We start from the raw sequence: 27,892 nt of genomic DNA, 5'->3' as shown, positions 1-27,892 counted from the left end.
GTCTTCCAGGCTGGGGCGGGATGTTCTCTTTTAGGTAAGACTGGGAGAGGAAGTTGGACGGGCACGCACAGGCTGCCCATTTCCTACAATTTCCTATCATGTTGAAACAGTTGTACAACTATTAATAACTGAATAAAGAGAAAACAATGATCTGACATATTATTTATTATGTAACAATTAGTTCTGAGACAAATTTCAATTCAAAACATATTACTGAGGGTCTTATATTAGTTGATTTTAGAAAGGACATAATCCAAATGCATTTTTCCAATAAATCTTCTTACGTAACCTGTAAGGAATTTTTCACTCCCATCATTTGACGCTGGGAACATCTGTTATATTAGAAAAAATGTTAAGTACCACTATTAGGCACAGGTTCAAGGGGATGATACACACACGCACACACACACTGATAATTACAAATCAGAATTTCTTTGGAACACACAGTAAAGTTTAAATAATCAGTGTTTTAGACTGATTTAAAACACACACCAAGAATGGTTTTAAACATCTTTCTAACACACTGGGCAAAGTCCCTGTCTGTTTCAGCACTAAGAGCCATGGAAATGGTGTCCCACATTAGCACACAGCGTGTCCTCTTCAGGAACAAGCTGAAGGGGTTTCTGGCCAGACCCTGCAGACAGCGGGGTCCACGGAGCCGCCACACCAGGCTCCTCCAGGCTGGGCTGTGCGGTGGTGGCTCCTAGGGTTTAACCCGCACTCCAGACAGTGGCAGGGAGAGGAAGACAGGCAGAGAGGGGTGACAGAAAACCCACGTGTTTGGAACCATGTTGCCCTTGACCCCATTTGCTGGAACTCTTTGGGAAACAAGAATTTTCTGGATGGCATTTTCCATGGCAACAAACGAGTCACTTCATTAAATGATTCTGAAAAGCCCGCTGTCCGCTGGTTCCATGCTGCGGAGCAGCTGATTCCATTGGAGCAGTCACATTGCTCCAATGGGAAGGGAAACTTAGGGGCTTAACACCAAATCCTGCCACTGCAGATGGCTCAACAAACTGGTATCTGACTGCTGAATTCATTGTCAATACCACATACCGTTCCATTGCTTTTTCCCTCTATTCTTTCTGTTAGGCAAAATTTGGTCATCTAATTTTTGCTGCCCGTCAGTCCTCTGTCTTGGACACCAGTGCTCCACGCCGGCGCAAAGTGCATGTGTGTGCTCATGCACGAGATTCCGTGTGAGAAACTGACTGTGAGGATCCATGTGCAATTGGGTCACACACTTACCCACATTTGCTCATATAAAAATATACATAGTTAGCTCTGTAATTCCTCACATACCACAAAATATGTTTTTTCCCAACAGCTTTTTACCTGGGCTTGCCAATCTGATAAGACCAGGAGTTAAAACCTTTGGAAAGCAAATTTCCCAGCAGAAATTAATTTTTTAAAAAAGGTCTACTTTGCAGCAGCAGTTAGATACTTCGTTCTTGGAGCAGGTGAACAATATCGACGCAGCGAACTGTGGGTTTAAATACGTTTAACAGTTTCTTTCTTATCTCTTTAAAAATAATACAGATTTCTGGGTTATTTGGTGGCTTTTCCATTTTTCCAGTTCCAGGGGATGCAGAGGTCACCATCCTGCAGGACTGAGTAGAACCTGGAGACGCAGAGGTGCATGCCCTGCAGGCGGGGCAGTGGCCGGCCCAGGAGTCTCTGGCAGCAGTCCACCATCTGGACACTTGAGATGCTGGGGTCCTTATAAAACTTTTCCAGGGAAAACTGCTTCGTTGAAGCCTGTATCAACTCACTTTCAATAATCTTCAACCTGTTATATTGAAAATAAAAATTTAAATTGCCACAAGCAAATAGAAGAACATAAAATGTAAATGTATTTTCAGATACGGGGGCTACACCTTTCTGCTCACAACACTGAAAATGGTGTCCACGAGAGCCAAACTGTGGTTTGAGAGACACACCTGTGGTTACCACGCAGGACCTGCTACTTCCACACGTATCTCTGAAAGTATTTGTTAAATCTTTGTAGTAGTAATGGGGTAGAAGTAATTAACACATAATTTAAGAAGCTCTTACCCGGCCTCACCTAGCAGCTGTTAGCAACTGAAGAGAGCAGGAAGCTCACTGTGCACCAGACCCCGAGTCTGACCCTTGGGCAGTAACGACTTGTAGAGATTCCAGAGTAAAGCACGGGCTCACAACCATCGAACACCCGAGGCCAGGCCCTCTTCACGCTCCCTCTGCTCGGCCCACCCTCCCAACCCCCATTGCCTTTGCTGGAGGCTAGATTGTCTGTTCCACCGAGGGCTTGACCTCGGGCCTAGAAAGCGAACAACTCAGGTGGGAGGAGCCCAGTCTGCCCTCCCCTGCGGACAGCACTCAGAAGCCACGTGGCAGGCGAGTGGAGTCGAGCTGTCAGGGATCCTGAACTGGTCTAAGTTAAGTCCTGTGCTGGCTGAAAAGACCCGAACATCCATTTTCACCTGATCTTAAACTCTGATAAAAGAGCAGCATACGTGCAGTAAAATACCCATAAGCTAGGAAACGTATGGAAACACAGGGGCGCTGTGGTTAGTCTGCAGTTAGTGGTGCTGGTTTGTCGTCACTGAATTCCCTTCTGCAACAATATCCAGGGCACGTTCGCAAGTGCTGTTCCTTTCTTCTGTGAGATGACTGCTAGACCAGGCTTCCAAAGGTTCCGGAAGGTGGACAGGGTCAGGGTTGACGGGGCTTTCAGGCTGTCTGAGCAGGACTAGACAGGAAGGGTCTCGGGGTGCTGTCGATGGCAGGGGCACCGGACGTTTTCTGCCAGGGCCTTTTCTCGAGACCCGAACAGTCTGGCTAAGGAATGAAGAGCCTCACAGCATGGCCACGGCGCTGTGAGGCTCCACACTGCCCTCCACATGCACTGCACAGGGCCCCGGGTTCCCACCGCTTCCCTGAGAAGCCTCTGGCCTCATCCCTGACCTCATCCCTCAAGGTTTCTCTGACCTCCAGGCCCTGGGGCCCTGTGGTGTAGCCTTGCCAAGCTCTCTCTGGGGCTGTGCTTGGGTGCCTCTACTATCTGTAGCAAACTAATTTTAAACATATTTAAACAATTATTTTGCCTTTCCTTGTAGTTCTCTGCTTTATTATACTCATGCTGAAAGAAAAAAAAAAAGGAAAAAGGGAGGCACCGTCCAACTGGGGGAAGCAACCTGACCTGACTGTGGTGAGTGTGGCTGGTGGGACCCTCTCCCCTTTCTCTAACGCCAACAAACGGGCTGACACTTCCCTCCTCTGACACGGATTATGTCCATTTTTAAAAATCCTCACCTCAGGATATCTTGTTATTGATTTTAAAGAGACAGGACGTGGGGGGCGGGCAGAGAGAGAGAGAGAGAAACATCAGTGTGTGAGAGAAACATCGACTGGTTGCCTCCTGCATGTGCCCTGACCTGGGACTGAACCCACAACCTTTTGGTGTACAGGATAACACTCTAACCAACTAAGCACCCAGTCAGGGCCCCCAGTTATTTTTAACAAGCCCTTCTTCTCAAATTGAGGTCCACGATGTCAATGTAATTTGGGTTATTAGGAATCAGCCACAGCTAATCCCTGGCAGAACAAGGTGGGGAATAAGTAACTATGGAACATCCACCCATCAGTCCATTTCCTAAGTGAAGTACAGTATTACTGCTCCATATTTATGAGTTCTGAATACTTGCATTTTTTAAAAAAGATTTTATTTATCTTTAGAGAGGGAGAGGCAACCACAAACATCAATGTGTGGTTGCCTCTCATGTGTCCCCCACTGGGGATCTGGCCCGTAACCCAGGCATGTGCCTTGCCTGGGAATTGAACCTGCGACCCTTCAGCTGGCAGGCTGGCACTCAATCCACAGAGCCACACCAGCCAGGGCTGAATTACCTGCATTGTTAAAAGTCAGACTGAATGACAAGACCTCACAGAGGGCTGACAGCACTCACTCATCTTTCCTCTTCATGTTCTCTCTCGCCTGCTGGGCTTTGGTGAGAACGAACCACCGCAGGTTTGCGAGATCACAGAAGGTCGGGATGTTAAAGTGCCCGAGATCATGCAGGCTTGGAGCATATCTGTCACTGTAATGAAACACATGGAAGGAAAACCATCGGTTCCCTCCACCCCCCCTCCACTCCAAAGAAAATACTGTATGAGGCAGATTAACAGAAGAGGAATTCAGCAAGGAAACCCACCCTAAAGGTACAGGCAAACTGACAGAGTCCGGCTGCGTCCCAGGAGGCCACTTTACCAGGACGACCACACGCTCCCCAGCCCTGTGACCGTCCCCATCTGTAAAGCGGGGACTGGAACCCATTTCATGGCGAGAGGGTGGGAGTGAAGGAGAACGCACTTAAGCTGCAAGCACAGTGCCTGGAAAACAACGTATGTACACGCACAGAAAATGCTGGCTACTGACTTGGCATCAGGTTAACTCTGTCATGTTTTCTCAGGATTGACTCACCCTGTAAATGGCCACATATTTATGGAGTGTTCTAGAGAGTCAATCCTTCGGTTCTCTCGTCAGCTTCTCTAATGTGTAAAGAGTGCTGCTAACAGGTGTAGTGACACTCTTCTCTGTAATTCCTAAGAATCACACGCCGAAATACAAAACGACTGCACCGACTGACCCCCACAGCCCGCCTAGGTGAATAAATAAGAGTCATTCTTGTTTTAGGTATTTACCTGTGGAGGATCATTTGTAAACCACGCAGACTTCGAGGGTGAAAAGGTATTCTACTTTTCAATAGTCGGTTATAGAACACATCAAGAAGAGAGTAATATTCTTCCAGTGTCAGTACTGGCTGTAATTCTTCAATATAAACAACTTGTATGCCGCCTAGCAGATAACTTATTTGGTCTTCTAAGAACATCAGCTTCCTCTGAAGGTCAAAATAACTTGGTAATCTTTCAAAAAGCTACAGGATTTTTTTAAAAAAGGGAAGAGATATTAGTTTTCCATTATAATAATTCAATTTTAGGTTTCCAGAAAAATGGTAGAGATATTTATCAAGATAATTATTTTCCTAGAAGGAAAGTTCGAGTAAGCAATAACCAAGAGACTTAATGTAATGCCTGCAATATTAATATTCAAGACAAGCAACATTAGAATCTTAGGAATGTGTAGATAGAACATCGCAGAAAAGAGGAACTACGTTCCAAATAAAAATAAATCCTACATACTAATAGATATTCAGGAAGAATCTCAGCTTGGTTTAGAGCAGGGGTGTCAAACTCATCTTCATGGGGGGCCACGTCAGCCTGCGGTCGCCTTCAAAGGGCCGAGTGTAATTTAGGACTGAGTACTCCTAACTGCTCCTTAACCAGCTCGGCGCTGCCATCAGGGAGAAACAAGGCGCCGGGCGGATAAAACGAGGTGGAGGGCCGGATGCAGCCCTGGGGCCTTGTGTTGGCCATCTGTGGTTTAGAGTGGTTAAATGGTATAATGAAGGTTTCACTTCAACTCCAAGTCTATTTCTTTAGAATTTACTTTAATCCACCTAAATTATCACAGTGGGCGGGGGTGGGGGGGGGCGGGGATCTGAATTCAGCACATGAGGTGCCTCAGCAGGGTGCAGCGGAGGTTTCTAAGGAAGTCTGATGGGGCCAATCGGCCCTGAAAAACGGGACTGAGGAAAGGTCAGAGGCGTGCAGGGCGTGTTAAGGGAAGTCAGAAGGGCCTGGGCAAACACGGATGAATGGACGGGGTGCACACTCCCACGCGAGGAGTCTGGTGTGGCCGGACCTCGACTGCCTGCGCGTGAGCGGACAGACAGCTGCAGAGCAGCTGGAGCGGGGTCGGGGCGCCCTCGAGCGCCACATTAAGGACTTAGATTCCGGACGGAAAGCTGTGGTCTTGCAGCTGTGGAAAGGCATCGAACTCTCTGCGACAGTAACAGCAGCAGCAGCAGCACAAAATCTCCACAAATAATTTATAATGTACTTCTAACGCTTTGTGAAAAATAATTTTACTACTTTTTCAATTTTCTTCTGAAGGGGTTATTTACAGATGGTAACGACAGTGTAAAAACTTTTTATTTGGAGCTCACTGTAGATTTATAGATCTCTCACCCGCTTCCCCCAGGGTGGCGTCTTGGGGAACGGGAGTATCCTGTCACAGCCAGGAAACCGAAGTGACACGGGCCACTGACCTCAGCAGAGGTCCCGTCTCACCGGTACTCGCTGTGTGTTCAACGGCGGGCAGTTTCAGGCGGCTCGGCCCCAGTGAAGACCCCGAGGATCCCACCGCAGGGCCCCTTGTGCTGCGCTTGTGTAGTCGCAGACACTTCTCCGCCCGGCAACCGCAGACCCGCCCTTTCTCTAATTTTGTTACTTGAAGACTCTTACAGACATGGACGCGCGCAGCACGCGACCCTTCGAGGCGGGCTTTCCCACGCAGCACGGTGCATCGGCAGCTCAGGCCCCTCCTTGCCGAGCGGCCCTCCGTCGTGCGCACCCGCCGCGCTTTGTTCACCCCGGCAAACACCGAAGGGCATTAGGGCTTCACCCCAGCTGTTGGTTATCACGAACATCTGTACACAGGTTTCTGCGTGAACATAATTGTTCATTTCTCTAGCGTAAGTGTCCAAAGGCGCCGTGGCTGGGCCCAGTGGCGGGTGGAGGGTGTAAGCAGCTGCCATGCTCTTTCCCAGGGACTGTGCACCGTTTTACACTCCTGCCGGCAATGATGGAGGGAGGCCTTTTCCTGCATCCCCGTGAGCATTTGGTAGTCATTATTTTTCACGTGAGCCACGATGAGGTGTGCAGCGACATCTCGTCGTAGTTCTAATCTGCACTTCCCCAGGGCTCGTTGGCTTTGGCATGCGCTTATGTGGTACCCATCTGGCCACCTCTGTGACACGTCTGTTCGTGTCTTCTGCTCATTTGCTAGTTGGATTCCTTCTTTTTTCACTGTTGAGTTTTGAGAGTTCTTTACATATTTAGATACAATGACCTTGTCAGATATGTGATTTGTAGATATTTTCTACTAAATATTTGATCTGAACAGACATTTCACAAAGAAGACACATGGGTGGCAAATAAGCCCACGGGAAGACGCTCCCCACCCCGTCATCAGTGAAACGCCTGCTAAACCCATGAGGGGGCAGTGCCACACACTCACTGGGTAGCCCAAACGAGAAAGGTGCCATGGCACGGCCAGCAGCTTCTTCCAAAGGTGAACTGTGCCAACTGACTCAGCGGTTCCACTTCATGCATTTACCCAAGAGGGAGGGAAACAGATGTCCCGAGAAACACTTGTAGATAATGTACATAGCAGCTTTATTTCTAACAGCTACACCCTGATACAAGCTACTGTCTGTCAATGGGTGAGCAAACCAACAAGTGGTGGTACATCCATACGACGAAGTACCACTTGGCAATAAAAAGGAGTCATTTTCTTGATACACACGACAGCGTGGATGAACCTCCGCATGGTTGTGTTAGGTGAAAGAAACCAGACCCCCCCACCCCCCAAATCATGTACTCTGTGATTCCAATGAGATGAAACTCCAGAACTACAAACTATCTACAGTGGCCAAAGCAGACCCGTGCTGGCTGGGAGGCATGCTGGGACGGAGAGGGTTGACAGAGGGCCGGGCGCACCCTTTTGCGGGTGACGGACACGTTCACTATCTTGACTGTGGTAAGTTTCACAGATATTCACATATGCCAAATCTCATCAAATTATGCCTGCACTGTTGTATGTCAGTTATGCCACAAGAAATCTGTTACAGTCAAAATGACAGATGCAGGCCTTCAGGTGATGTTTCGGGAAAGACCATAAAATTTCCAAATAAAAACTGACTTACAAATCCAGTCTTCTAAGTAGTATTTTGATGACATGATACTAAGCATCTGATCTGAAAAGACCTGCAACTATGATTAAAAACTTTATTTCATTGACATAACAGCATAGTTTGAAATGAAAGTACGTGGATGACAAATGAGGCTTTTTGCATCTAAGCCCCTCCTTACCTTGGTCCAGTGGTGGTGGACATCCATCGTCCCCAGCATCACGTGGCCCACTGCACTCATCCCAGAGCGGTCTGTAAATATCACCGTGCGTCCTGATGGGGAAACACAGACCCTGGGTAACTGCCAGAGCTGCCTCCTCCTGTCAGCATTGTGCAAACAGCTACTTAAGTTCAGTGTGTAAATTCAGGGCGAAATTCAGTAGAAGTCTAAAGGCCAATTTTATGTTGTTGATTTATTCAAAATAATGGATTTAAAAATTCAGCTGCAATAAAGTCACTTCTGCAAAGACTTCTCACACTTAGTTTTCCTCTACACTTACAGACATGTATAGCAGCTAAGTAATATTTTAAAAGAAAAGGGAAATTGCTTACCTTTTGCATTTTTAAGTGTTTCCAGGTTCTGCTGTGCCAAGCGGCCCAAACTCTGCAGCTGGCTACAGCGGTGGGCGATGCCCCAGCTCCGCTGCCACCTGGTGATGAAAGCACAAGGCACATCAGCACCAGGCACCCTGGAGGGGGGGCACACGCTCACTCCCGAATGCTCAAGTATGCACACATTTCCAAACTAGCTCAGTTTTCAAGAAGCAACCAAATGGAAAATGGATTGTTTATTTGTTAAAAATATTACTACCCATGTTCAGGTATCTAAAGATTTAAAACAAGCAACTAAGTTTCTATTTTAAAATAAGAAGGTGAAATGGGAAACACTTTGGAAAGATTTTTTTCCTCCACATTGTTCAACAGTGATGATTTTGCTTTCAATTTACGTTCCAATTAAGAATTCTGGGTAGGTTGATCAGATCCTTTTTTCTTATTGTTGACACCATGTAATCTGCTCCTTTTATATGTGAACGTTGGATCTTAGTGACACAATGGAACCTGATGTTCACGTGATGCCACAGTGGTACCGCTCTGTAAGGGTCAAGAGGACCGGCCCCATGCAGCACGAGAAAACCCACCTTGGAACCCTACTCTGGCATGTACCAGCTCTGTGACCTGGAACTACTTTCAAGTTCCTCTAGCCTTCCTACGGTTTCTCTTTCATACACGCAAGTGCGGCCCTGACCTGCGCCCCGTGGTCTAACTCAGAGGCGAATGTAGGAGGAGTAAGGTGCTCTGGAAAAATGCAGATTCCTCCTTCAGCTGAACACTGAATCCAAGGAATGCCGTTTGTGATCAGTGAAATTGGTTTAATTCTTTTTTTAACCCACAAGTGAAAAACTTAGATATAATTTTAAAGGATGAACATCGTGATGAAGCTGCTAAATGCTGTTCTTCCTAACGAAGGGTCTTTTCACACTGGCTGTCTGGCTTTAGAGACTGTGGCATTGGTCATGAGGCCTCTGTTTGTGGGAGACTGGCTGGTCTTCCAGGAGGTGGGGAAGCAGCCCCGTCCACGGGCCTCCAGCTTCGCTCTCCGGGCCCGGCTCCCAGACCCCACGAACCCCAGTGGGTCTTCGTGTGTGGGGTTGATGCTTGTCGACATTTACTGCAGTGCGAGTTAAAGCGGAGGAATTTCTTCACAGGATCGTGTGATAAAGCTTATCTCTTTTTCTGTTCAAGAAATCCTTTCATTTTACTAATCCCAGTCTGCCCTGGCAAACCTTCTAAAACTTCTACTATGAAGTTATTTTCACGGACACAGAACCAACAATACAACATTCATTTCCTTTCTCCTTTTCTGTTTTAAACTTGAATACCAACCTCACATGATGAAGGAATAATTATTTTTTACATATTATGAGGATATGAAAAAGGGCATATTTCTTACAAACCCATTATGTAAAAAAGTTCAACCAGCTACAGCTACATCAGCATCTAAACCTTACTTCACTATTTTAAACAAGAAATTGATAGTAGTTTTCTTACATACCTGAATACTTGATTACTTTCATAGAAAGATAATAGAGGAATATTTAGCTACCTGAATAATTTAAGTAAGAGATGGAAATATTTACTGCTGGAAAACTGCCGCTAGGTAACGCGTGCGGGTTGTAACCTGTCAACCAGCTGCTCTGGTACCTGATGTCTGAGAGCCGCAGCTGCTGAGACAGTCCGTCTTTCAGACGGTCTAGTTCTTTTCTAAGTGGCAAACTGTTCTCCAGCTTTTTAACCGCACGTTTCCCATTGTTATCTAACCAGGATCTAGAGAGAAGAAAACAGATATACATACGCTCACTGCGATGCGAACACACTTACTATTAGCAGACATATGCATTCTTTTGAAGTAGCCCCATGTTAAACTCCAGTCAAACCTTTACCAAATTGCAAGTAAAAAGATAAAGTGTAGACAGAAGGGGATGAGATGAGACTTCAGCTGGGCATTCAGCTGAGGGGCAAGGAGTGGAGGTGGAAGGGACTAGAGTGTCTACGTGAAGGTGGCAGACACAGCAGCCTGCCAGACGTGGTGGTTTTGGGGACTCAGCGGTAAAGAGACGAGATCGCTAAGGTCTGCTGGATGAAGCGAGCTGGATGGAGACGAGGGAATATAGGTTGAGAGCTCTGGGCACTCCCAAGCCAGATTAAAATAAAGGAAGAAACTGGGGTCCACCCAGCTAGAACCCACACAGCAGCCACTGCGAGCTCCTGCCTCGGGACCGACTGCCCTATCCGTGCGGCCACCAGACGGGGCTTCTTTGATGGCGACCCACGGTCAGGAGTGTTTTACATGGCGACTCAGTGCACACCCACACACGCTTACTTATATATACAGAAATATAACGGAAACAAGTGTTCTGAAAACAGTATTTGAACTTCTGACAACATATATTCAAGAAATTTTAAAAAGGAACAGAGCAAAATGACCCTGCTGGCCCCATGTCAACAAAGTGTGTTATGATTTGCAATTTGAAAAACACTGACTTAGCCTATAATCATGGGGAAAAGCAACCAAACGCATGTATGAGGGAAACTGCGAGTTCCCGAACATTCTGCAGAGATCATTTCAGCGGGTGGTTGTCCAACACGGCCTTCTGTGGACACCAAGATGGACTCAGAACTTAAGACACTGAAGGCGAAACAGAACCATTTGAGCAAAATTCAAGTGGAAAAAATGGGAGTCTCACAGCAACTGGTAGTAGCTACAGAGCAGCATTTCAGTGGGTTCTATAGTTCAGTGACACAGACAGAACTTACGGGATTATTCTGTTTAGACACGAATGGAGCTTGTTGGCTCCAAATTCAATTTTATATCATTAAAATCATTTCTGTTATATTATTTGATAATCAGAGAGTATTTCCAAAATAAGGAAACATTAAAATTTATAACATAGAGTAGTATTTATGAATTTTTTAAAGACTGGTAAATTCCTTTTATTATAGTATATAATTTTAAAAATTCCTCAGGTATTAACATTTTCATTACATCCTTTTTATACAGTATATAGTATAGTATATAGTAAACTAATAGTAAAACTATAAAAAACTATAAAAAACTATAAACTGTAGTATATAGTAAATATATTAAACTAATATACTTATACAGTATATAGTATAGTATATAGTAAACTAATAGTAAAACTATAAAAAACTATAAACTATAGTATATAGTAAACTAATTTTGAAGATAAAGAACAATTTGCTGAAAATTTAAAAATTGCACAGCATGTTAAAAAATGTAGACTGGAATGTAATTCCCAGATGTATTATGAAAATAGATTAAATTGAGCTTTTGATAATTCTTCTGTTTTGTGTTTTAAAAAACCCAAGTGATTTTCAATTTTTTTGTGTTTTATTTTACAACAAGAGACTATTTCAGCTTGCATTTCTTAAAAAGAAAACTATTTAAAAAATTAAAAGTCCATACTAAATAATACTGTTGTTATATTTTCTCACATTGTGTCCTGAAATATTAGAAATACCTTAACAAACTTTCAAGAACAAATTTTGATCAGGTGCATGCAATTTACAAATCATGTAAAGAGCAGTTTGATGGAAATTTGCAGGATTGTTTTAATACCACTTCTGAAATGTATAATTCAGCACTTGTTCCTTCTTCTTCTGTAACCTACATATATAATGAAGATGAATTAAGCAATACAAGAATAAAAGTAACAGCTTAGACTGTATACAGCCAAAATGATCACAGTGGTCGCCGATGCTGGCCACATTGCAGAAACCCTACCCCCGGCTAGGCCGCAGACACCCCTCGGCCTCATCTGGGATGGAGCTAGACATCGGGGGGCAGTTCCTGCGTCAGCACAGACAACCCCAAAGGGAATGCTCTGCCAGCGGGTAGCTGAGGGGGACTGACCACGCTGCAGTGGGCGAGGGTCCCCGGTAAGCCACAGATGCTGTAGGGGCAACTGCGGGGACACATCGGGTGGCTAGTCTTCACAGTGTGCAAGGATTTACTCAATACACTAAAGACAGTTAATTACAGACAAGACAAACGATAGAGAAATGTTTGTATGTGGTTTTTATCATTAAAGTTTTTATCAATCTGTTCCACATTGTGTTTTTAAATGTTGACACCATGTATTTTTACTACGCATTAATTATTACAGCAAAGGACCTTACTACTGAACTCTCCAAAAAAACTGAAAATGCCTAACACATGAAGAAGCTTACATTAAAAGTATTTAGATACATTCTTTCTTTATGTGCTAGGGGTAAATGAGGATAGAGTTTTAAAAACTTAAAATGATCTCCTGTATGTGTTTGGTATGAAAAGATAAAAAATCTAATATAATTGGAAGTATTCTGTCAACTTTAACAAACATGCAACATCTTTTTCACATAATGACTGTGTTAACTGTACTGATAGTATTACCTTTCCTGAAAAAAAATATGACTTTAATTTTAAATACGAAGTTCAAATATGTTTAGTTAAGTTCAAACTTGTACATACGTTAGGGTTGTTTCCGCTCTCGAGACTTGTTCGAGGTCTTCATCCGGGTTCTTGAATCCAGTAAAGGAGTAATAAGACTTGTCCCATTTGATGGGCCTGTCAGGCACCCCTTTCGCCTCTTTGAGAGGCTGGGGATGCGCAGTGCTATTCGAGCTTTGGACATGTTCAACTGACAAACTGCAGGAGTTGAGAATATATAATACTGTGCTTAGCAGATCTCTGGTGTGCAAAGTAAATTTGACTGCTCGAAATCCTAGAGAATATAATTCCCCCAAACAATGAAGATGATTGATTATTTGCTTTATTGAACATTTTTTCATACAAAATTTAAAATCAAAACCTTCTAAAACATTCCATCACCGATTCAAATCCATCCGCCTGTTGATGGAACACTACTTCCCTTCTCCAGACCTACGCCAACACCATCTTTACCTCCATCAATCCCTGGGCCAGTTGCCGTTACTGGTTTAGCACCAGTGCCTAAGAAGGGGATTCGGAGCAGCCCAATGCTGCCCATAAATTTGGTGTCTGTGGTCTAAGAGATGGTAACACTCTCACATGAGCAAGGGTCCCCTAAAGGTACTTTCTAAGAGGAAGCAGGAGGGAGATGGTGGGGGTCGCCCCTGTGACTGGTTCAGAAGAGGAGAGGAGTCAGACAGCCTAGTCTCAGTGGTGACAGAAACCCACCTAGAGTTTTCTCTGTGATGGAAAGAGCTCGTCTTCATACTTGCCCACCCAACTGGCCCGTAACTCAGTATTTTCAGAGTGATTTAAAATTCCCTCACTGTTTAATTGTGCCTCACAATCTGACTCTGATACTGGGTAGTCATCTAACTTGTTGTCATCAACAGGAAATCCACTGTTCAGCATTCCCCTCCTTTAATCGCATGGTGCTTCAATTACGTAACTTTTCAACCATCACCCCCACCCACTGCACCACACTGCTCTCTCCCTCCAAACAGGAACAAAGACTCCAGGTCGGAAAGGCTGCAGCCAGGGCGTAAATCCAGGCGGACACCAACTCAAATATTTTCTCCACTGCAACACGTTTTTTCTCTTTTAAAGAACTACTGCCATTGGCTTTAGGAGTGACATCAGTCTTACGGAAGTGCCTCCTTTCCATGACAGTGGGGCCACGCCTCAGCGCAGACACAGAGCATGCCCATCACTGCAGGAAGCTCTCTGAGACAGCCCTGCTCTAGACACGCTCTATGTGCCTGTGAGTGTGCGAACGTGTTTACACAAACACACCCCTCCCATGGGAACTGTCACGCAGCCTTGGTGACCTTTCACCTCTATACGGTTAGAGCAAACTCCTTCTTTGCAGTAGCTCTACATAGGTCCGTATAACGAAGGTAGTGTTAAGTTACTGAACACTTCTGAAACTGATGGACATAAAAGGTGTATTTAACTTTTCACATTCCAAAAAAAGCTGAAATGTATTTTCTTGTCTTTGCCAATGACGACAGTTATTACAATCTAAATCATTCTTAGGGACACATATTCTCTTGCCATATACACTTAAGGGATTCAGAACATGGAAACTAAGAAGGATTTTTTAGTTTAGTCATTCGATGCTAAAGTGAGGAGTACAACCATGACCCTAATCAATGAAAGAGGAAAGGAAAACCCAAATGCCTGTGTTCGAGGTTAGGAAGAGATGGTTCATACTCAGAGGAGCCAAGTCAAGAAATGAATCTGTTTCTATCTTGTCAATTCCATTAGGTACTTAATCCAATGTCAGGGCTACTCTGCAGTGAGGAACGCCTGTATCAGATGGCACATATTCTTTATTGGAAAACAGTACCTAATTAATTCAGTTTGCATTTGATTCCTAAAGGAAAACAACTTATGTGTTTTTTTTTCCTAGTCAGTTTTGGTAATTTTTTTTTTAATTTAACTTTTGTTCAAGTACAGTTTTCTTTCTTGTATTCCCAGCCCTGCCCCCCCCAGTGCTCCCCACCCCCCTCCAACTTATGTGTTTATTAGCTATTTATATGCATCATTTCCTGAAGTGTTTAGTCACTGTCTTTGCTCATTTTTGTAATAGAGCTACTCTGTTTTCTTTCTGATTTCTAAGAACTTTTTATATATTAACTTTATCTTTCTGCCATGTATGCTGTATGTTTTCTTCCATTCCAGTTTACGTTTTTCTAAAATCTATTTTTGTTTAGTGAAGGGTTCAGTTAAACATTAATTGAAAGTAGAGAATTTTTATTTTTACTCAGACATAGCTGACTACAACTATTTATTTCTGCATTAACTCACAGAAAGCTCTTAGTAAATCTTTAACTTGTTTTAAAAAATTTATTACAATAAAATTTATTTCCTCATAGACCACCAAAAAATGGGATGAAGAAATGACTCAAGTCTCTAATTTCAGTTATCAATATCACTAGTAACATTTTACTTTATTGCCATCTCAATTATCAGTGAAAAGGTGACTGATAATTTCTTTTTTTTTTAAGATTTTATTTATTTATTTACCTTTAGAGGGGAAGGGGAGAGGGAGAGAAACAATCACTGTATGGTTGCCTTTTGTGCATCCCCTGCTGGGAGTTGGCCTGCAGGGAACCTGCCTGCAACCCAGGCATGTGCCCTGACTGGGAATCGAACCGCGATCGTCTGGTTCGCAGGCCTGCGCTCAATCCACTGAGCTACACCAGCCAGGGGTGATAATTTCTAATATTCCAAAAATAAAAATGTAGAAAGAACCTGATCTTAATTTTATAATCAGATAAAAAGATTAAAGACGTAAAAATGTTTTACATCTTTGTTAAGTTTCACAACTTTCCCTGACTGTTCCTTCCCTCACGAAGGAACTTGGGTTATTCTGGAACTCCACATGTGCTCAGTACTTCACACAAAGCCAGCTGATACGGTAGGGAAGTAGCAGCTGAAGCTGTAGAAATGAGCTCAAGTCTCCCAAACATAAGAATAGAAACAGACTGGTGATATTTTTACTTTAAAAGTTGTGAAGGGTTTACTTTGCCTTTATAAATCTGTCTGTCATGGAGAAATCATAAAATCCCCGCGTAAGTAGGATTTTTTTTTCAATTCCTAGCCTGACTTTGACCCTGAGTATAACAGAAACATGGGTCTACTTCACGGTACTTACGCACCTTTGGCCTTACCCCAGCGAATGACAGCACCTCGGCTGCTCACACGATTCTCAGGGCCAAGACCAGCACGGCCACCACGGTCACTTACACTCTCACACAGAACTGTGTCACTTAGTGATAAAGACGGGTACTCATAATGGTTACTATGAGCATTTATAGCCTTCATTGTAGCGCTGTTGCTTTCCTCCACAACAGGGTTGTGAGTTGACGTTTTGTCTCTGAATACTGAAGAACAGGGTCCATTTTAAATAAAACTCCAAATCAGACAGAGATGGAGAAACAGCCAAGGAGAGGACCTTGTGATTCCTGATCTCCCACCTCAGTCACGGGAGGGTGAGAGGTAGGAGAAGACGTGCTACCAAACTCACGTTCCTGGGGAGACTGGGTGGGACTCTGCCTTAGACACAAACACACTGTTTAAGTGCTTTTCAGACTGAGCTCCCCATCACGCCATCCAAGCAGGAGGTGTGAGTTAGAGTGTCGGTACTCACACACAGTACTTCACCTCTTTCATTTTAATAGTGAAGGACTGGAGTGAAGGTCACACAGCTAGTCGCTGGAAGAGCTAGAAATAGATTTGAGATCTTAAAAGGCCTATCAACATTTGACCTTCATTAATAGTGTTTTAAAAAATTTTTGTGTATTTTCTTTTTTGTCCCTTTTTTAAGGTAAAAAAACAAACCAAAGCCGGTTTGTTTTTTTAATTGCCTTTTTAGGGGGTGAGAGAAACAGATGTGAGAGAGAAACGTCAATTGGTTGCCTCCTGTACCTGCCCAGCCCTGGAATCGAACCTACAACCTAGGTATGTGCTCTGACTACAGGGATCGAACCTGTAATCCCCCAGCTATGGGATGACACTCCAACTAACTGAGCCACACGGGCCAGGGCTACTGTGTATTTTCCAATTGTTTTAGTCTTAATTCACCAAGAGCTCTTAGCAAATCTTTAGGTTGTTTTAAAGTTCAATCTAACAATAAAGTTATTTCCTCAAAGATAACTGAAAAGCTATACATTTGGAGAAATAACAGAACCATAGTTGCCCTTAATTTTAAGTATTACTGGTTCATGGCTGGCTAAGCAGTGACAAAGGACCAAACAGAGGCTGTTTACTAGGAATGATTACATTTTTTAAAAAAAGTATAAGGCTGGGGTTAAAACACCTGGCTGGGTCCCTGATCCAGGTTCTGTTTCCACAGCCCTGGGGATGGCACCAGACATCGCTAAGTTACAGCCAGGCAAACACTGCCCGCTTTGCGGGGAACATGGAGAAATGAATAAGAGAATGTAAGCTGCACTTTTAAAAAATATGAATTGTTACATAATTTGACACTTGAAATAGCACTAAAATAGAAGGGGAAAAATAGGAACACTTCAATTTTACAGACAAAAAAGCTTACACACACAAAAAAAATGGCTTATTAAAACACATGTGGCCAGGAACAGAATCTAATTCTGGGAAAACCAATCAATTAAGTGGTATCCTAAGTGGCCACGGCTTCAATCCAGAGGCATCTGGCACCATCAGAGGAGTGAACCTACTGAACACGAAACTTGCACAGGACAATCCAGCAACAGAAAAACGTACCGACAGGACTGAAGGCTTCCTGGCCATCAGAGGAATTTTGGTCTGTTTCTCTTACATAAAACGTGAGCTGAGTTGGTTTCAAAGACCTGAAGCCTGGTTTCTGGAGGCTTTCTAAGTAGACACTTAATTTCTGAAGAGAGTTCTCATTAACTTTCTGGAAAAAAATTACCAAGGGGTAGTTACACATAAAATAGAACAAGGAGACAACCTTTTGAACACACGTTGGGAACATTAAGTGAGCCAGTTTTAAAAGATGCTGCGGTTTCACAGCCCTGCTGGGGGAAGAAAAACTGTCGCCTACTCCTAGGCTTAATGTTTCCATACACGTTGGATTTAAAAACTTTAGCCAGCGTCGACCAGATATCACAATCAGAGTATTTTCCAAAAACAAAGAAGCAAAACTGATCTGTTTTTGATTGCACCTGGAAAAATAGTGATGTTCTAATTTTCAAGAGTTTTAAATTCCTTTTCATGTTAAACCAGGTGTCAGGGTTAATGAAAAGAAAAGGAAGCAATGAAACAACTCCAAAGCGTTTAGCTTGGTGACACATCACCTGATGTGAGAGGCCACTGGCCTTCGTAACCGAGTGGGTCCTGAGAGGTTTTCTCGCCAGGCTGCCTCCCCTGAGCACACACGGAGCAGCGTGGCAGGGACGCGCACTGGCGGGAGGCAACCGAAGGGACAGCAGGGGCCTTCAGTATTCTTTCACACCTTCAACTTGACTCGAAATAGAAAAACTGGTATAGGAGACACAATTAAAGTACTCTAAGGAGTTTACTGCTTTACTGCCTGCACAAAGAACGTCAGATTTCATACAGAACAACATGTTTTCAGTTGGTAATATCTATATTTCAAATTGGCTCAGAGCACTGATTATGTATCACCATATCAGAAATGCAAATTTATAGAACCCTCTGTATTTTACTGCGATCAAGGTAAAAAATCTAAACAGAAACATGGGCTAAAGGTTAAGAAAACAGCAAGTGCTTACCCTTTCTCTGGGGTGCTGGCCAAAGAAATCTGGATGTACCGCAAAGTAGAACGGCCTCAAAGCATTGACTGCTTCAGCTCCTGAGAAAGCTCTCGGGGAGGAAAACCAGTGTGCACATACCTTCTTCAGACATAAGCTTTCAAAGAGATGTGAATCGATTAATTGTGAGGGCCCCGATGTACAAGCAGATCCCCAGTGTGCAAAGTGAGGGCAACATTAAAATTCCTCTGCAGGGAAAACACCACAGAAACAAGAGAGCAACCAAAATCTAAAACTCTGTGGTTCTCTGAAATCTACCAAGTTTCAATAAGCAGTGAGTGCCTTGTAGTCTCTAAAAACAGTGAATACAAATTCCTCCGATACAATATGAGAATATTAATTAGGAATAATACAATTTCCCCTCAAAATCCCACTTGGAAATGATAACTGGTTTTGCTGCAAATGATGATGATTTTCTGCATCCTCTTTTTCTTCGGATGGGTTAAAAGAACCACCAATATCCAACAGTGTCATCTTTTTATAGTGAAAAATACTTTGAGAATTTATGTTTAGAAAAGAGATACAGATCTCTCTCCATTCATTTTCTCATTACTGGCATGCTAATATTATTCTAATTGGATAACTTGACATTTCATTCTTAAAATTTGGCATAATTCATCTGAGAGTGTTTTTTTAAAGAATAGTTTTAAATTTAAATAAAATCATTTGTAATTTAAAAAATATTTTATTTATTTATTATTCAAGCAATGGGAAGGCAAGAGAAAGAGAGGGAGAGAAACATCAATGTGTGGTTGCCTCTTGGGTGACCCCAGCTGGGGACCTGGTCTGCAAGCCAGGCATGTGCCCTGACTGGGAATTGAACTGGTGACCCTTTGGTTCACAGGCCTGTGCTCAATCCACTGAGCTACACCAGCCAGGGCTCATTTGTAACTTCAAGCATGCACTTCCCTGACATCTATTTTTGCATGTTATAATTTACCTTTTCCGTTCTGTAACATACTACATAAAGGAATCTTTAAATATTGGGCACATTTTATCTCATATGCTATGTATACTGAGTCTTTTGAAAAGCTTTCTATTTTTAAAATGGCAGGACTAGAGAATCATTTCTGCAGACTTTTTCCAATAATCTAGAGACCACCAACCTATTTTCAGATTACTGTTGGTTTGGTTTGGTTTTGCGTATATGTGATAAAGCCAACCAACACACAGGTTGAGCATTAAGGATTATAACAGGAGTTTGGCCAATAAAGGAAACAATAAGCCAGGTATAAAAACCCTCAGTAGGAGGTAGTGTAAGTAAATGTGAGTAACAACTCCATTTATTCCCCATCTGAGCTTCAACAGACACTTAGCTATCTGGCCAGCTGCTCAAATTTTACAAGTCCTTTAAAAAAAGGAGTAGCGGTCATTATTTTCCTCCTAAACTCAGCCGGGATACGGAAGGCGAGGGAGCTGTCAGACGGTGCATCCCAGGATTATTTCTGTTACTGGGGTCCCACCTTCCCTGCGCTGCCAGAGCACAAAGCCTCAGACCTACTTGGGCCCGAGCTAGCTTGCCCTCCCCAGCCCACTTTCAGCTAGTCTTGTTTCTTCTCGCCTAGATCGTCCCCTGAAATAATTCCTTCTGCTTCCTGCTACCAAACATCTCCACAGGACTGGACTGTACCGCCTCATAATCAGTCTCCTTTTCCCTAATGCTGAATATAGATTAATGTTCCTCAAGTCCCACTACTACTGTATCCCCTACCAAAACACTACTATGGTCTTGCAGTTCCTGTGGAATAGAACCCACTCCTCGGTCTAGTGCAGTAAGTCCTCTCCAATCGTTTCCAATCTGCCTTTCAAGTTGATCTCCAAACAGTCCTTACAGAAACCCTCAGGCCAGTGCCCGGTGATCAGCCTCACCTTCTCTCCCTTCAGCCTGATGTCTGAGCTCTAATGCACCCTCCCTACCCCTCACGTCCAGCTGTCCAAATTGCATACACACTACGTGCCAGGAAGCAAGGTTCCCCAGAGCTTTCCCTTTTAAATCCTCATTATAAACAGTCTTTCCCTCTTGTGAACTCAAACAAACAAGCAAACAAAAACCCAAAAACTATTTGGAACATAATAGTGTTATGTGTAAATGGTATATTTCCACTTGTTCTTCTTTCCTTCCACCTACCCGCCCTCCACTATTTCTGTATTCTTAAAGGCAGTAAATCCATTTTAGGTATGTCTTCATTTGCTGTGTTAGTTTGCATCTGCTGAAAGCAGAGGCCAAGACAGGATCAGATGTGCAAGACAATTACTGGGAAAGGAAGGCAAAGGTCAGAGAGCTTTCGGACCCGGATTCGGGAGAGCAGGAAGGAGGGGTGTGGAGCGGGGGGTCTGAGGCTGTGGTGCCAGGACGGGATCAGCTGTGCCCAGGGGTCCTTGAGCCAAAGTCACCCACTGGAGGGGTCCTGTGTCTCGCTGGAATGATTCTGACTTAGGATTTATATTATATACACATGAATAGCAAATACAGCATCAAATGATCTTAGTATACAATTTAATTGCAAAGAGTGGTTTTCCAAATGTTAACAGTAGGCTGTTCACACGAATTTTCTTTTTTTGTTCTTGCCCTCCACCATGACATAACTTTAGAATTTGAAAAATAACAATAAATTAAAATCAGCCAAATGCATAACAGATTCTCTTCCCCCACCCAATACTAACTATAGATTGGACCATGAAGCTTACCTCCTTACGGGTCTCAGGTGGCAAAACATTTCTGAATATATGTGTACATCAATTTCCAGGCATCACTGATTGCTAAAACATTAAGCAGATTATCAGTAATGAACAAGTTAAAAACATTACCATTTATATTAGCCCTTGCCCAAATGAAGTACTTAGCTATAAATCTAACAAAATATGTACAAGATCTATATGAGAAAAACCACAAAACTCTGATAGGAGTCAAAAAGGAACTAAATGGAGAGAAAGTCCATGCTCATGGATAGAAGAATCAACATTGTCAAAAGGTCTGTTCTTTCCAACCTGCTCTGTGGATTCAATGAAGTTCCAATCAAAATCCCAGCAAGTCACATTCCGGGTACCAACAAACTCATTCTAAGGTCTGTGTGGAATGCAAATGGCCAGACTGGCCAGCTCAGTGCTGGAGAAAAAGAGCTGTGGGGCTGACATCACCCGACGCCAGGGTCACCATAAAGCTACAGGTGTCCAGACAGCACAGGGCTGGTGAAAGAACAGATACATCAAACTTCATTCAAATTAAAAACTTGTGCTCTAGGGAAGACAATGTAGAGAGAATGAGGAGGAAGGGCACAGACTGGGAGAGAAATATTCACAGAAGACACGCATATCTGAAGGATTTAAAAAATCAAAACCAGACTTAGTTAAGAGAGCACAGGTACAAGGCTCCAAGCTTGCAAAGAAGAGACTAGGAGGACACACATACACCATCTCCAGCTAGCTCTCTGTGGTTAGCTGGTGGTAGGGTGTTAAGTGCTTTAATGTTTTCTTATTTCCTAGTTTATTAACAATGACCATGTGACATATGTTCTTAAAAATTTTAAAAAAACCACATGCTTTTGGCATACAAATTAAATGAAACAAATGACCCTCACAAAAATGAGTGTCATTCATTCAGTATGTAAGACAGGTCCCTGGACCAGGGACACCTGTCGGCCCAAAGAGAGTCCTGACTGTGGTCCCGATTCAGCTCAAGAACAGCTCTCCGCATTCACACATAATGACAAGGACACTGACAAAGGGACTGGGAAGTGAGCTACAACTGTGGATAAGAAATGGGGAAGAATACTTGGGACACACATGATCATCCAAGAATGTGAGCCGGACGTAGATTAAATACCGCGCAGCAAAGCTCCAACCAACATAAAATGATCCTAGAAGCAGCCTCGAAAAGCCAAAATTACTAAACAATGCCAAGCACCTAGGCCTTGCAACAACACAACCTGTTTTAAGTGCTTTTTTAACAGCAGTATCTTGAAAGTGTACAAGGTCAGAATGTCTGTGTCTGATGGACAATGTAGGTGATCCAAATGACATGCTTTGTTCGTCATCAAAGCATGATGGCCTTCAAAAGCAAGCCATCAAAACAAACGAACCACTGAAAATGGAGTATTTTGAAATATGAAAGTTAAAGCATAATAAAAAGACAGCATTTTGACACCAGTTTAGGAAAGACTAGATGCTTCAAATTTGATTCACCAAGAATTTCAGAGGCAGGCAGCCAAGCCCCTGTTCGGGAGTTTACACATTTGCACATTTAGAGTGGGAACTGATAGAAGCAGCGGCTGATTTAGCCATGAAAACAGCTTGAAGGGCTTTTTTAAAGAGTTCAGAATTAAGACACCAAAAGAATTACTTGCAGCAAAATTGCAAAAACCAGAGAATGTATCCTTAGTGGCTTTCAAACATGGAATGGAGCACAGAGAGTTATTTAGCATGTTTTAGAAGCGTTTCCATCAAAAATAATCAACGCAGAGCCCTGGCCAGGTGGTTCAGATGGTTGGAGCCTGTACACCAAAGAGTTGCGGGTTCAATTCCTGGTTAGGGCACATCCCTAGGTTGCCGGTTTGATCCCCAGTTGGGAGCTATATGGGAGGCAGTTGATGTTTCTCTCATATCAATGTTTTTCTTTCTAAAATATGCTCAGATGAGAATTTAAAAAATAATAATCAAAGCAGAAAAAATGTTCCTGTACGTAAAGTACTGGTCTTCAGCTGTCCTGAAAAATTATTCATTCACTGTTCACTTTGTAGGGTGTAACTAAACTACCACCGGGCAATGACTAATAAAGGACCTTAAAACTCGGAAATGTGACAGCAGGTTCTCACAGTGAAAATAAAATGTTTTCAAATACAAGTACAAACTTGAAATCACGGTTTCTAGACTTACAAAAAATCTTTCAAAAAAGCTATCACAGGTTAAGAGTTAGGCGTGTCCTGCCTGCTTTTTTTGTGAGTAGACTGTTTCTTCAAAAAGGTTCCCACTGCAGTAGCTTAGAATTATGACCTCGGCCTGTGCTGGATAATAAGGTAGCTGGTAGTGACATGTGGCTATTAAGCACCCGAAATGAGGTACCTGAAGTGTCCATTAGATTTTAAAAATTTAGTATAAAAAATTCAAAGCATTTCATCAATACTTGTTTATGTTGAGATAAACAGTAAAATTAATTTCACTTGTTTTTGCTTTTTTAAAAGCAACACACGACCTGGTTTAAATTATTTCTTGCAATTTGCTAGCAAGAAATGTAAAATGACACCTGCGGCTCATGTTAACTTTCTCTTGGGCTGCACTGCTCTAAGCCTCAGGCAGGGCAGAGCCTCTGAAGTTAACACTCTCTGTCAGAGGTGGCCGTCTGCTGGAGGGCTGGGGCTGGGGCAGGAGGCCTGAGGTCTGCACTGAAATGCTGACTGCAGCACTGAGTAGCTGAGTGAGCAAGGGCACGTTATTTCACCCTCCTGAGTCAACCAGTAAATAATACAGATGGTCCAAGATCAGCCTGTTCAGCTACAAAGAAGTTTCTTTGATGTGAATTAGGTTATGTGCAGTTGGTAAATCGGGAAAGATGTATCATATGCAGCTTTTTCCCAGCATGTTAATGATTTGGAGTAATCAGAGATGGGCTTTCTACAATCATAAATGCTTTAGCTACATGGGAAGACTTAAGGAAAAACCTGAAAATAGGTTTTTCCCAGTAGTTTCTTTGGTTCAAGAAGTAGATGGTTAGTGGCTTCAGGTATCTCTACACTTCCCACAACATCAAGCAATTGGGAAGCTGCTGATCGGGGGAAAAAAAGATAGAGATTTCCTCAGGTCTTGTTCTGAGTGGTATTTTCCCCCATGGACCCTGTAATTTCAGTGCATTGCCCTGCAGCATGTTCAGATTTCCGAGAACCATAGTGAATGTCCTCTCAGTGGAAACACCTGTGTAGCATGTGTACTATCACTCCAAACTGGCCTTCAGTTTGAAATTTACAAATTTTCATTAAATGAGAGAATACACTCAGCTAACAGAATGGGACAGTCTGCTAGGCAGAAATTTAGCCAGAAACTCTCTTTGTTGTAGAAAATGTTTCTACAGTTAGTGAATATTTTATAGAATTTTGTCTTTATTAAATATAAAAAGAAAAATCACAATCCTAACACTAGCAATAAGGACTAACAAGTTTAACATAAACGGAACAACAGTAAATATATGTATCATTGGCCCTTAGCTGATATTTCCTAGACTGAAGGTATCTTCATTGTGTGTTTAGGAAAAAATTATAAAACGTTGGAAATATCCATTAAAGATTTTCTAAAAGGTGAAATGTAATCCAGAACATTATAATTATGTTTTAGCTCTCTGGATATGGAAATCCACATCACATAATTGTACATGTTTTTAGGAGTACATTATGTGTGAAAGTAGGGGATATAGGATTTTTGTGAAACTTAAGTAAAATAATTATGTATAACAAATAAAAATTCATAAAAGTGGCAAGTGTAATTATTATATAATTCCCTCCTAATAAAGGTTTACATGTTGCTAGAACATGCACTAAAATACATTTTGATTGGAAAATTCAAAATTATCAAAATAAGGGATCAATGCCCAAACATCTTAAATACAGTGTGAGGCTATGAAGAGTTTTGCTTGAATTAGTTCTTTGTTTCCTGTATGGTTTGCCCTCTTCTTGAGATTAACAAGAAATCTAAGTGGAAGCGAGGGTAGAGCCCGCCTGGCTGGCTTGCTTTTTCCTGTGGCACGTATCTTGGGGGAGTCCTCATTTTTGCAAGACCAACGTCCAATTTCATCACTTCTGTCGGAAACAAACATGTCTCAGGAAAACAAAACAATAAGGGATCTGACTGCCAACTACAATGTCAATCTTTTAATTTACTATGAGAAGTTAATTGCTGAGAAGCCTAGAAGATTCATATCTGTGGTTCTTTCCCTTGCAGGACTAGCCACACAGGAAATCAAACGACTGTCAGCACACTGAATATACACACTGCTTCAGAGCAGAGCTGGGTGCTTTCATCTGCTTGTGAGAAATAGTCAGAAAGCCTAGGGCACTCGGGTCAACTGCAGGCTTCTTGTCTTCAGACAAGTTATTACTTGGGTGGTTCTTGTATATAATCCATGGAGCCCACTATCCTTCTGTTGGGAAAAACCTCAAGCATACTGCAAAATAACTAAAAAGCTTACACTGTCTTATCAGACTTGGAAGGCACTGTGGGTCCCTAATTCACCCAATTCATCAACAGGCATTTACCAAGCCCTTATGTGCCAGGTTCTGTGCAAAGTCTTGGGAATAAGAGCATTAGGACAATGCCACCTCTCCAAAAACTGTATCATAGCCCTAGGAGAGAGGGAGTGGAAAAACAGACAAGCAGATAGTTACAACAATACAGTAAGTGAAATAACAGCTATCTGCAGAGTATTATGGGAAACTCTTCAAGTGCTACACCTGGAATTGGGGGCTCTGGAAGGTCTTTTCCAAGGCGATGGTGTCCTCCTCTGTGGACGGAGGGTGGAAGATAGGGAAGGACACGAGTCATTCAGAAAGCCAAGCAAGGGTCTGCTATAATCCACTTAATAGTGGTATTAGCTTCTATTTCATCAAATGAAAAATTCTGATTTTAGTCTAAATTCTGAGCTGTGAAGTGAAGCATTAAATATTCTTTTCATTTTCAAGTCAAATTTCGTAGAAAGAAATATCTAAGTTGGTGGGCAAGTCAAATTTGGGTGGTTTTAGCAAAACTTTCAGTTTGCTTAAATTGCTTTTGATACAGGAAAAGCAACGTGTTTGTGAAATAGAGGTCCTACCATCGATCTCTGGCTATTTGGCACAACTTTAATTTGACAATAACTTATTTTGACAAAGTTAATATCCCCAGACTACTCTCATTTAAGCTGTGGCTACCTTACTCAGTTTTTAAAAGCAGGTTTTTCCATCAAGGAGGGATAAAAGCAGGCAACGTTTCATTGCTTTTCGGTTGAATGCTTCTCGGGGAAGAAGAAAGAGGGCAAAGAAAAAACAAAAGTAGTAAGTCCTATTAGATAAGTGAATAAACTGTGGTAAGAGCAAAGTATCTAGATTCTCTAGCTTCCTTTTCTAAACTTTTGCTATGAGATTAGAATCATCACAATTTCCTATGATAAGGCAAAGACTTAAGGTGAATAGTACAGTCGGAAACAATGAAGCCTAAATAAATCGTCTTTGGTTTCTCATTTCGAAACAAGTGAAAGCAGATGCGGTGCAGACACCCCGGCCCCCCGCAAGGTCTCAGTTCGCGTTAGCATGTCGAGCTAAAGTGATTGCTCTGCCCACAGGGACCCCCACCATCTGCCGAGTCGCCAGAAGGAACTGGAGCCCCTCCCCTCCTGCTCCTTACAGTTCTAGCAAAGGTCCGCCGGGTGGGCTGTCTCCGAACTGTTTCACCTCCGGCCCGTCTCACCTCCTACCCGGTACGAGTGGGCCGTGCGGGGGCGGGCGCGGCCGAGCCCGGGCGCATGCGCACCAGCGCGCCGGACCGGCTCCCAAGCGGGCGCTGGAGGGCCTGGCACTCCCACCCGCCCTCGCCCACTAGACCACAGCTCTGATAGGCTCCTACCCTCCGCACTCCCTGAGCCCCCGCCCTTAATATCTCAGCTGGGCGCGCCCTGCCCCACCCAGGCGCGGGCCCGGGCGGGCCCCGGGGCCTGCTGCCGCGCGTTCCAGGAGGTGAGAAGCAGCGAGGGACGGAGCCGCTGAACGCGTCCTCATTGGCTGAAGCGTGCCAGGCCTTCCAGCCTGGAGCGCCTGCGCGCAGCCGGAGTCGTGGGTTCTTAGCCTAGCGGTACCCTGTCCCGCGCTGACGTCAGCGCCCAGGTGATGTCCCCGTCTTCCCCACCTCTTTCAGCACCCCCGTGCGTCCTCCTTCTTACCGGTCTGAGGGAGCTCCGCGCTTCCGCGGAGAGCTTAAGAACGCGCGAGCGAGCACTCCGAAATATGAAGGACCAGGCCGGAGGGAGTCGGATATGATTGGGCAGCAGGTGGCGGGGCCTGGCCCCAGGGTCGGTGGAGCAACTGAGCACGCGCTGGAAGGGGGGGGCAGGGCGCGCTAGAGGACGCGCGCATGCGTCCCCCCCCCCTCCGTCCCCACTTTCCCAACCGCCAACCTCAGACGCCCTAAGGGGCGAGACTGCCTCCGCAGATCTGCCCGGGGGACTTTCGGAGCTGACGTCCTGGGACTACTGTCAGTCCCAAATATAGCTAATTTAAAAAATTTTCTTTTCTCCTGTTTGCATTTCCTTTTCATTTTGGCTCTTTCAGTATCTGGCTATTTTCAAACCTTAAGGACCCTCCACCGTCAGTTTGGCC

At 43.5% G+C, this 27,892-nt stretch overlaps 1 protein-coding gene across 5 annotated transcripts; it reads right to left on the bottom strand.

Moving 5' to 3' along the window:
* Positions 1-277: 277 nt before the first annotated feature.
* On the bottom strand, positions 278-27,619 carry TCAIM (T cell activation inhibitor, mitochondrial). 5 transcript variants are annotated; one of them, XM_037030376.1, is made up of 11 exons: positions 27,457-27,619; positions 21,252-21,323; positions 18,525-18,660; positions 17,533-17,686; positions 12,826-13,078; positions 9,999-10,121; positions 8,349-8,446; positions 7,978-8,069; positions 4,687-4,919; positions 3,951-4,082; positions 278-1,792 (listed from the first exon to the last, which is right to left on the bottom strand). In XM_037030376.1, exons 2-11 carry the CDS (start codon positions 21,278-21,280, stop codon positions 1,552-1,554), a joined length of 1,491 nt encoding a protein of 496 aa, XP_036886271.1. In that variant the 5' UTR covers positions 21,281-21,323; positions 27,457-27,619; the 3' UTR covers positions 278-1,551. The 5 variants fall into 5 exon arrangements, 4 of the variants coding, with proteins under 4 accessions (XP_036886271.1, XP_036886272.1, XP_036886273.1 ...); XM_037030377.1 differs by lacking the exon at positions 27,457-27,619 and adding an exon at positions 26,925-27,031 and having other exon boundaries at positions 1,552-1,792; XM_037030378.1 differs by lacking the exon at positions 27,457-27,619 and adding an exon at positions 26,453-26,843 and having other exon boundaries at positions 1,552-1,792.
* Between the last annotated feature and the right edge of the window lie 273 nt (positions 27,620-27,892).

The sequence above is a fragment of the Sturnira hondurensis genome, unplaced genomic scaffold, assembly GCF_014824575.4.
Source record: "Sturnira hondurensis isolate 20B ecotype Veracruz unplaced genomic scaffold, ASM1482457v3 Scaffold0020787, whole genome shotgun sequence".
Taxonomy (NCBI): Eukaryota; Metazoa; Chordata; class Mammalia; order Chiroptera; family Phyllostomidae; genus Sturnira; species Sturnira hondurensis.
The sequence above is the reverse complement of the archived record's forward strand: the minus strand, read 5'-3'. Positions and strand labels throughout refer to the sequence as shown.